We start from the raw sequence: 9,965 nt of genomic DNA, 5'->3' as shown, positions 1-9,965 counted from the left end.
GCGTCGACCTCAATTCTCTTATTTTAATGAAAATCGTGTTAAGGAGTATTTCAAAATACTTGTTAACGATATTTTATCAAATTCGATTGTCAACGTTGTAAATTGTCCCTAACGCGACAAAGACGATGGGTCTAAGCGATTCCCCGCACGACGATACAACCGAGGCTTCACCTTGCCGACGAGGTCATAAGGGCACTCTGGTAATTTCGTCCTCCCCCCTTCCCAAGCTCATAAATCCAGTCTCCCCCGACGTCTTCTTCCCCGAACCAGCGCCCAACCACTCGGAAAATAAGAACCCCAACCGAACCCGTGCGGGTCGAGCCGAGCTCAACAGTCGCGCCGACGCGCACCTCCACCATGGAGGTCGACATGGAATCCATGGCCTCCGCCATCGGCGTCTCCGTCCCCGTGTTCCGCTTCCTCCTCTGCTTCCTCGCCACCATCCCCGTCTCCTTCCTCTGGCGGTTCGTCCCCGGCCGGCTCGCGAAGCACGCCTACTCCGCCTGCTCGGGCGCTCTCCTCTCGTACCTCTCGTTCGGCTTCTCTTCGAACCTCCACTTCCTGGTGCCAATGCTGCTGGGTTACTTGTCGATGGCGGCTTATCGGTCAAAGTGCGGGATCATCACTTTCTTCCTCGGATTCGGCTACCTAATTGGCTGGTATAATTTGCTCTCGCACGAAATTATTCGAGTCTAATTTTCGTGGGCTGTAATTGGGCTATTATGGTTCACTGCTTGTTCGGATGTTGCATGCATGGTTTGATTATTGAAAGTTGTTTGCCGTGCGTTTGTTGCATTGCGTTCGATTGTCATTTGATTCAGTATGTTTTTTCGGGTCGGGATTTGTTCACCTGCTTGTGTTAATTTGAAGCTGATTGGCTCACGTGTGTGGCTGTTGCTGTTAAAGAAAGTGAATAGATAGCTCATAGTTCTGTTTCCTCCAATTTGGTGCTTATGGGTGTGATGAAACAATCATGTTTTGTCATATTTTTTCAATGGTGCATGCTGTGAAGGAGTTTGCTTCTCTTGGTGTCGCATGTTCGTTTGATTGTTAAGTCTTGTGCGTTTGTTGCAGTTGGCTGTTACAGACGTCGAGTCTCTTTTTGGCTTGGTTCTGCGGATTTATTTGACTCTTTGAGTTGGCCAGGAAGCTGATTTGCTTGTGCATCTAGCTAGTGATGTTAGAAGAATGTAAATGGCCTCGAAGTTTAATTTCCTATGTCGTACTTCAACTATAGATAACATAGTAGGCACTGGAGGCTCTGATCTTTTTGTCTCCTTGGAATCAAATTGACTGGGAGAAATGTGAAAATTGTCTACTGTTGCTAAAAGTATGGGTGCTTGAGTTTATCAGTAGAAGACTTAACCTTTGACATGCATAATCATCAATGCAATTGTTAACCTAGATGTAAGAGCTAGGCTTTTTGTATTCCTCTCATTTCATTTGAGCGCTTTCCAACCTTTACATCGAAAGACAAAGCCATCTCTTTGATCTATAAGTGTTGCCCTACAATGAGACAAGCAATGCATTTATGATATAACCAATGGCCCTTTCTTCCTTTACGGTGGCGTTCCAGGATTTATTTACTTTAAAATGACTGCTGTAACTTTTTAACTTTCTTTAATTAGGTATAGATCCCACTTGTCAGCACTAACAAGGAATCTGCTTGGGCTTTCAAGAGTCCTTTATGATAATATCATGCATAAAGTATGCTTAAAGGCCATCTATTCTGTTTTGCTGTCTATTTTCAGTTTTCTCTTACTTTATATGTTGCATATGCTGTGCTCATTCACCAAGTATACATACCACGATGTGCTCCGCTTTTTCTGATGAATTTCAGGATCTTCAACATTTCTAAACAAACAAAAAATGAGCTGAGTATTTCAAAACTTGTCAAGAAGAATTTGTGTTCTGATTTTTGTCATTTTGCTTTTGGTGATATGCTTTAAAAGTCTTGACTGTGTATGACTTTGTAGCCATGTCTACTACATGAGTGGGGATGCATGGAAAGAAGGCGGCATTGATGCGACTGGTAAGAGAAAATTTTCAGTTTTTACATGCCTTCTATATTCTGGTGTTCCTAATTTAGAACTTTCCAACTCTTTTTTCTTCTGGAGTTGGATGATTTGAGTTGCTCTGCAAGTTCAAGATCTTTGATACGATGTTGAGTTGCCAGCATGTCCTTTGCAGTGGTGGCTCTGGGCTTTAAGGAATTAACTTTTCCCCCAGCCAGTGGGAAACACCTTTTTATATTCTTTACCTTAGCTAAGGCTATTCATTTTAGTTGAATGTTGAATGTAGAGTTTGGATGAGTAGATCGTGTCTAAGGGTGAAAGTGTTTCTTTTAGTAAGATTGAGTACACCATCTGTCTGATGATCAACTGCTTGTTACGTTGTATGCAGGAGCTTTAATGGTGTTGACATTGAAAGTCATCTCATGTGCAATCAACTATGATGATGGGTTGCTGAAGGAGGAGGATCTTCGCGAGTCTCAGAAGAAGAATCGTTTAATTAAGTTGCCCTCGTTGATAGAGTACTTTGGCTACTGCCTCTGCTGTGGCAGTCACTTTGCTGGTCCTGTTTATGAGATGAAGGATTATCTGGAATGGACTGAAGGGAAGGGGGTAGGATTCATGCAAGTTTATCCGTGCTTTTACCTTCCACTTTCTAATGGAAACTGATCCCTTGGCCTTTGACAAAATTTTTGTAGATTTGGGGCCACTCAGATAAAGGACCTAAACCATCAACTTTTGGCGCAACCCTACGAGCCATTCTCCAAGCAGCCGTTTGCATGGCTTTGTACCTGTACCTGGTGCCCCAGTATCCTTTGTCTCAGTTTACGGATCCAGTATACCACGAATGGGGATTTTGGAAGCGGTTGAGTTATCAATATATGGCTGGATTCACGGCACGTTGGAAATATTATTTCATCTGGTCAATTTCTGAGGCCTCTCTAATTATATCTGGCCTTGGGTTCAGTGGCTGGACAGATACTTCTCCACCAAAGCCACGGTGGGACAGGGCAAAGAATGTTGACATCCTAGGAGTTGAGTTTGCGAAGAGTGCAGTTGAGTTGCCACTTGTATGGAATATCCAAGTCAGCACTTGGCTCCGTCATTGTGAGTATCTATGCTGAAAAGATTCTCAAACTTTTTCGAATGCTGAGTGCTAGGAGAAGGTGAACTTTTCGAGTAGCATGCAAAGAATTTGACTGATAAGTTCGTATATGCACAGGGTGTCAATTTAACTGAAACGGGTATGGCTAACAAGGTTCTATCATGTACGACAAATGTAATGGACTTGATTCATTTGTTAATTCTTTTGTCTGTTTATACTTCTGGGTCCGAAGAGTAATTACTGCTTTGTTGCAATATGTGAGTACAATGAGGAGATTTTCCGGGTATATATATCATTCCACCTCTAGTAAATGTCTTAAAGCATATGGATTGGAGTTATGTTGGATGTTTTTCGTATCTTATGATACTTTTATGCATGCTAAAGCTATGGTTACTCTCTGCTTTAATAGGCTTAAGCATTTGTGACCTTTAAATAGATTAGGAACTGCAACTGATAGAGAGATTCTCTTTCAAGTGTAAAATTACTTGAAAAATTCTATTCTTTATATGTAAAACTATTTAAAATTCTCTTGCTGCAGATGTTTATGATAGGCTTGTTCAGAAGGGGAAAAAACCGGGCTTCTTCCAGTTGCTAGCAACTCAGACAGTCAGCGCAGTTTGGCACGTGAGTACATGTTGCTTTCTGCCACTAAAACGAAAGAAAACAAAAGAAAGGCTCTCATTAGTCTTTGTTTCATTTTTCATGCCCTCTGGGAGTGTGGGTCGTGGAGGTTCTGAAAGTCAGTTGGCATTAGTATGTTTCCTTTGTGTGAGAAGGCAACTTGAATAACTCTGTGTGCTCGGAAGAATTATAGCACATTGAGAGAACCTTCCAGCCCAAAAGGGGTGCTTTTTTTTGAATACAAGCCAATTCATGTCACTCCTTCCCCTATCACTGCCTCCTGAAGTAGCTATATCCATATCTTGGGATTTGGTTCCTTTTCTCTTAATGTCAAGTCAATTTTTTTTTTCTTTTTCATGTCGTGATTTAGGTACTTTACAATCATCTTAACTGCTCCTACTATCTTGTCATCTCTCTGTAGGGATTATATCCTGGATATATCATTTTCTTTGTACAGTCAGCCCTCATGATAGCTGGATCTAGAGGTAACCATGGATCTGTGCGTTCTGCTTTGCACTGATAATTGATGCTTTCTTTGATTGACTATCGTTTGTTGCATTGCAAGCAGTGATATACAGATGGCAACAGGCTATTCCTCCAAAGATGGCTTTGATGAAGAATATATTAGTGTTTCTGAATTTCGCCTACACCTTATTGGTTCTGAATTATTCGTGTGTTGGTTTCATGGTGAGCCCCCCTCTCTCTCTGTCTCTCTGTCTCTCCATGTGCACTTGTGCATGTTGAGTAAATTTAATAAAATGAAGATAAAGACAGATACCTTTGTATGTAGAGGAATTAAATTCTTTTGGAGTTGGAATCAACATTCTGTTGTTTCGAAGCTTATCTTTTTGTATGTACGAATTAGGTTGATATGGAGTTGGAATCGACATTCTGTTGTTTCTAAGTTTCTCTTTTTGAGGCATGCAGGTGTTGAGTTTACGCGAGACAATTGCCTCGTACGGAAGTGTACATTACATTGGAACCATTCTTCCCATAGCTTTGATCCTCCTTGGGTATGTAATCAAACCGGGGAAACCAGCCAGATCTAAAGGTCGCAAGGAACAGTGAGAATCAGGAAGGCAGTCCAGTCCGTCTGAGACTTACTAGGCTTTATGTAACGGGGTTCGTTTTGACATGTCGGTTCGTTCAAGTGGTTACTCTGCTGCTGCTTTATGTTTTCTGTGAACAATGGCACTCTTCTGATGTAATGAAATGACTGAGCTTTTCTCCAACAGGAAGAAATCTCAAGGTTTGGCTTTCTTTTACTCCTTAGCTATGTTTGGTAGAGGATAACATAAAATCCCCTGTTTGGTACCCGCCCAGGACACTTTGTGCGCGCGCGCGCGCACACACACTTTGCATAGTTTGTTTACATATACATAGTTTGGTTCCCGCCCAAACTATATATCTGTATGTATACACATTGTATCTATAACGTGCTTTGTATCTATATATAGACACTTCGCATTCTATTTCTACTGTTTGGTTCCCGCTCTGGACACTTTGTATCTATACATGGTCTCAAGCATCATATAATTTAATAAAAATTTTATCAAGAAATGATGGTAGGGAATACAAATAATTATAAGAAAGAGATTTAAAAATAAAAATGAAGTAGAAGAACCTAAATTTTAACTGTACACATTCGAACTCGAAAATGATCCTTTTAATTTTTTAAAAATGAGCAGTGAAATTGTTGGAAAAAAACAGAAAGCATCTCTGTCTTCTCTTATATTCGGTTCAGGTTGGAGTTTAATGGCTCTTTTTAGCTTTTTAAGTTTAAAGTTAAAACTCCAGAAAAATGGCGAGGAAGTCGAAATTTCTGCCCTTTTGTAGCAACGAAAAGAAAGTTGAAATTCATTCTCCTTCGTAGCATTGAAATTTAATGAAAGTAGCAAGAGAGCAAAACTTTGCATGGTCGGAAGGGGTAATGATCACATTTTTTTCTCTCTTATTAGATTTGAGAACGAATTATGAAGGTTTTTGTAATCTCCATTTGTGCATTTTCAAGTTCTTACATTGATATGTCATAAATACCAAATACATGATAATAGTATATGAACATATTCGGCATTATTATTGGGATTCGTCAAACAGTAAAGAGTATATGGCAAAAATCTCCGATTTTTTTTTTATAAATCCTGTCCAATTATATATCCGGATTAGAAATCATCAAATATAGCCTTAGGATTTGGCCGATAATGCCTTCGAAGGCCAGAAACGGACATGAAGAGAGTCGAACTGTAACCTAGAGAACTTGGCAGTGATAGCGGACCATAGGCACATAGCTTTTAAGTTTAATGTTATCGAATGCACAGTTTCAAGTTAAGTTAGTCATGAATTGCGACCAACCCGCCTTCAGTCCCCTGGACACTATAGTTCGGACTGTTCTGAAAGTCTGAACACTGTATAGGTCAGCTTTACCAGGACTAAGTTGTCTTGCTCTTAATCCTGTCGGAATTTTTTCCAACTTGCCCCATGTTATGGTGCATCGACACGTCAAGATTTTTATCTTTTTTCCAAGCAGAACCATAATGTTTCAACATAAGCCCAGAGAAGAAAATTAAAAACTAGAAAAAGGGTTATTCAAAGCGCCAATAAACATAAGACATATTGTTCCCCAACAGAGACATTCTCAAGTTGTTCTACTACTATCTTGAGGTAGAAATTGACAAAGACACTTGCCTTACAGTGAATTTCCTTCATCTCGAGCACCACTACTCCAGAGACACCGGCTTATCATCATCACCGCCGCCACTTTTCCCGTTGCCGCCGTCACCGCCCTCCTTAACGAACTTGCTCCAGTAAGGATGCTTCTCCCACACGCGGTGCATTTCTTCGATGGGGATGCCCTTGGTCTCCGGCAGGAACTTGTAGATGAAGATGGTCATGATCACGACCCAGCAAGCGAAGAAGATGAAGAGCCCGAACTTGAGCCGGCACAGCATGAGGGTGAAGATCTGCGCGATGAAGAAGGTGAAGATCATGTTCACCGACACGTTGATGCTCTGCGCGGCTGACCGGATCTCCAGGGGGAATATCTCGCTAGGGATCAGCCAGCCCAGCGGGCCCCACGACCACGCGTAGCCCGCCACGTACGTGCAGATCGCCACCACCACGGTCAGGGCGTACGAGTGGGACAGCGTGCCGGGGTTGCCGGTAGTCCCGAACTTGAGTGCGATGGCCACGGTGATCACCACCTGCGGTTAAGGTTGCAATGGGATTTGAATGAAACTAACTTAATTATAGAGTTCATCATGGTCATCAGATTTGATATACATATTCGAAACGTTAATGTATAAGAGAATCATACCTGGCAAATGAGCATTTGGAGTCCACCCTCGAAGAAGAAAAACCTCCTCCCGAATTTGTCCACGGCGAAGATCGAGACGAACGTCGCAAGTGCATTCACCCCGCCCGTGATCACGGCTGACATGAGAGAGGCGGTGCTCCCGAACCCGATCGTCTTGAACAGGACTGGCGCGTAGAACATGAAGACGTTCATCCCGGTCAGTTGCTGGAAGAAAGGGATGCATATCGCCATGGTCAGCTGCGGCCGATACTTCCTCTTCAACAAGTTCGCCCACGGATGCTTCATTTGCTTGGACCGCTCGCTGGCCGCCACCAGGTCCTCGAACTCCTCGTCCACGTTCTTGATCCCCCGGATGCGTACCAGCTGAGCTCGGGCTTCGTCGAACTTCCCGCGCTCGATCAGCGAATTAGGCGTCTCTGGGAGGCTGAACGACCCGAGGATTATGATTAGGGCGGGGACGACTGCGCCGCCTAGGCTGAGACGCCACCCCCAGCCGCCCTCTATCTTGGCGAACATGTAGTTGAGGAGGTTGGCTATAAGGATCCCGATCGTGATTGCTAATTGGAACATCATATTCAGCGCGCCGCGGTACTTGTAGGGAGCCGTTTCGGATACATAGATCGGTACAGACTACAAATCGGAGGCCAAAAAAATACCATAATGAGAATTTAGTCACGTATCGAAATCAAAACAACATAGTAATTAGCACATAAGATAGTCCCCTTTGATAATCAAAATCAAAGCAATACCTGATTAGCACATCCAATGCCAAACCCTAGTAAGATGCGGCCGACAATGAGCATCCAGACGTACTTGGCAAAGCCGTTGATGATCGCGCCAGCACAGAAGAGGAGGCCACCCGAGAGCATCGTAAACCGCCTCCCAAAGGCCCGGGTTACGGAGGACGCTGCCATCGACGACACGAGCGCCGCCAAGTAGAGCGACGAGGTGAACAGGGTCAGGATCTGGCTGTTGAACTTGCAGTACTGATCGTCGGATGGCGTCACCGACGACTCCTTCTGGTAGACCGAGGGAAAGAACTCCTTCAAGAAGGAGTCCATCGACGTAACTCCACCTGCAACGCGTCGTTATCAAAAACCAGAAGCACTGAACATACATCAGAACATTTGCTTAAACACACTTATGTTGTCGTCATTGTTGTTGTAATAATCTGAACAAAGATAGACTTCGGATCTTTCAACTTAGGTCGATAGATAATGATCAAATCGTTCGCTGTTTACCAATCTAGCCCATGATAATCTTTGGCACAGAGATTGGAGCTACGTTCGTTCCCCATCGACGCTACAAACTTCATTGTGCAAGATAATCTGATACGCAAAAATCCTTACGCTTCATCAGGAGTCAGAGAGAGAGAGACCTGATATGCCGAGATCATAGCCGAAGATCAAACCTCCGGTCGCCGCGACGATGCAGGTCATGAAAACCCTGCACGTGAGATTGCCCGGATAGTTCTTTCCGGGACCGGTGACGAGACCACCACCTGCCATATTGCTTAGCTATGCAGTCTGTATCTAACGTTCATCAAACATGTAAATACAGAGGGAAACCTAAAGAGTGGAAAGAAGAAGAAGAAGTCCTTTGTTGGGTCTTTGTAGAGAAGCAGGCATTCATCTCCCTACTTATACTTGATCTCTCTACTTTATCCAATCTGCAGTTTGGATGTGGATATCTCTCTCTCTCTCTCTCTCTCTAGATTTTAGGGGATCTTTAGGGTTTATAACCAACTCCAAAGTTTCTGTTTGTGGATAAAGACACCGAGAGAAAAAATATCTCAACAAACAAACTAAACAGTTTTTTTTTTGTTGCTTTTAAGGAGATAAGATCGCATGCATTAGAAAACATCTACTTTGTTTGCAATCCCAGCAGCTTCGGCAGGCGGCTTAGCTCGTAAAATTTTACGATTATGAGACCTTAATCGAAACTATCCCCAACCAGTCTTTGTTTTGCTAGGACAGTCGCTTAGCGCCTTCACATAATAACAGGGATGATCAAAATGGGCCGATTTGATCGGAAATCACCCGAACCAGACCGACGGATTTAGTTCGATTCTGGAGGTCACTGGTTTCTCATGGTGGAATCAATGCTTGACCAGTCCGGTTCCCGATTCTAGAGAGAACCGAACGATGAATTGCCCACCCGAACCTACAAATTTTTTATTTTTTTAAGTACAGCTGGTATGGGTAAGAATGAGAGTTTAGGCAACGAAAGGGACTTGCCTGTGGGGGAAAATTTGTAGTTGAATGTCTTCTCGTTAAATGCAATATTGCACGTAGAAATGAGATTCACATAACCATGTACAGTATCAAACATTTTATTCGATATTCACTATGACTTGGACATCCATATGCGAATCACGAGAATATTGTACGTAGACATGTGAATATCGAACATATCCCTTCTTTTTTAAATACATTTCTCTTTTATTTTAATTTTATCAATTCCATTGGACTGGCTGGTCCCCGGTTCTGGAAATTGGTAATCGGGACCACCGGTCCAGTGTTGATTCCTGAGGGAACCGGACCATGCTCACCCCTACATAATAATGCTATTTAGAACACAACCGCGAAATGGGCTTTTTCTTTGCTCTTAGGCCCAGAGATATTCGGCTTTGATTTTTTTTTTTCCGATTATTTGGGAAGAGCTGGCTTACCACTTTTTTTTATATGAATTCGCTTGATTATTTTAAGTATGGCTCGGCAGGTATGATGGTTTATACATCCATGGCGTGTACTTGGAGTTTTTTTTTTTTTGGGTGCAAAGACGAGGACTTTCATTCACTAAACAGAGTCCGAAAAACAACCATAATTAATTTCAAAACACAACAGATCCCGAAGGATGGAGGGGCGCATAGACAGCCAATTAGAACAAAGAAAACCTAGTCTATGAGCTTTGG

General features: G+C 42.8%; 2 protein-coding genes across 2 annotated transcripts; one reads left to right on the top strand and one right to left on the bottom strand.

Moving 5' to 3' along the window:
* Positions 1-230: 230 nt before the first annotated feature.
* On the top strand, positions 231-4,970 carry LOC115746494 (lysophospholipid acyltransferase 1-like). Its single transcript, XM_030682279.2, has 8 exons — positions 231-659; positions 1,977-2,032; positions 2,404-2,624; positions 2,711-3,119; positions 3,656-3,741; positions 4,160-4,223; positions 4,307-4,425; positions 4,666-4,970. Exons 1-8 carry the CDS (start codon positions 358-360, stop codon positions 4,804-4,806), a joined length of 1,398 nt encoding a protein of 465 aa, XP_030538139.2. The 5' UTR covers positions 231-357; the 3' UTR covers positions 4,807-4,970.
* A 1,267-nt stretch (positions 4,971-6,237) lies between these two features.
* Positions 6,238-8,730, bottom strand: LOC115746450 (sugar carrier protein C-like). Its single transcript, XM_030682212.2, has 4 exons — positions 8,430-8,730; positions 7,801-8,126; positions 7,052-7,681; positions 6,238-6,938 (listed from the first exon to the last, which is right to left on the bottom strand). The coding sequence occupies exons 1-4, from the start codon at positions 8,557-8,559 to the stop codon at positions 6,456-6,458; spliced, it is 1,569 nt and encodes a 522-aa protein (XP_030538072.1). The 5' UTR covers positions 8,560-8,730; the 3' UTR covers positions 6,238-6,455.
* Between the last annotated feature and the right edge of the window lie 1,235 nt (positions 8,731-9,965).

The sequence above is a fragment of the Rhodamnia argentea genome, chromosome 3 (genome assembly GCF_020921035.1).
Source record: "Rhodamnia argentea isolate NSW1041297 chromosome 3, ASM2092103v1, whole genome shotgun sequence".
Classification (NCBI taxonomy): Eukaryota; Viridiplantae; Streptophyta; class Magnoliopsida; order Myrtales; family Myrtaceae; genus Rhodamnia; species Rhodamnia argentea.
Note: the sequence above shows the minus strand (reverse complement) of the source record. Positions and strands in the feature narration are given on the sequence as shown.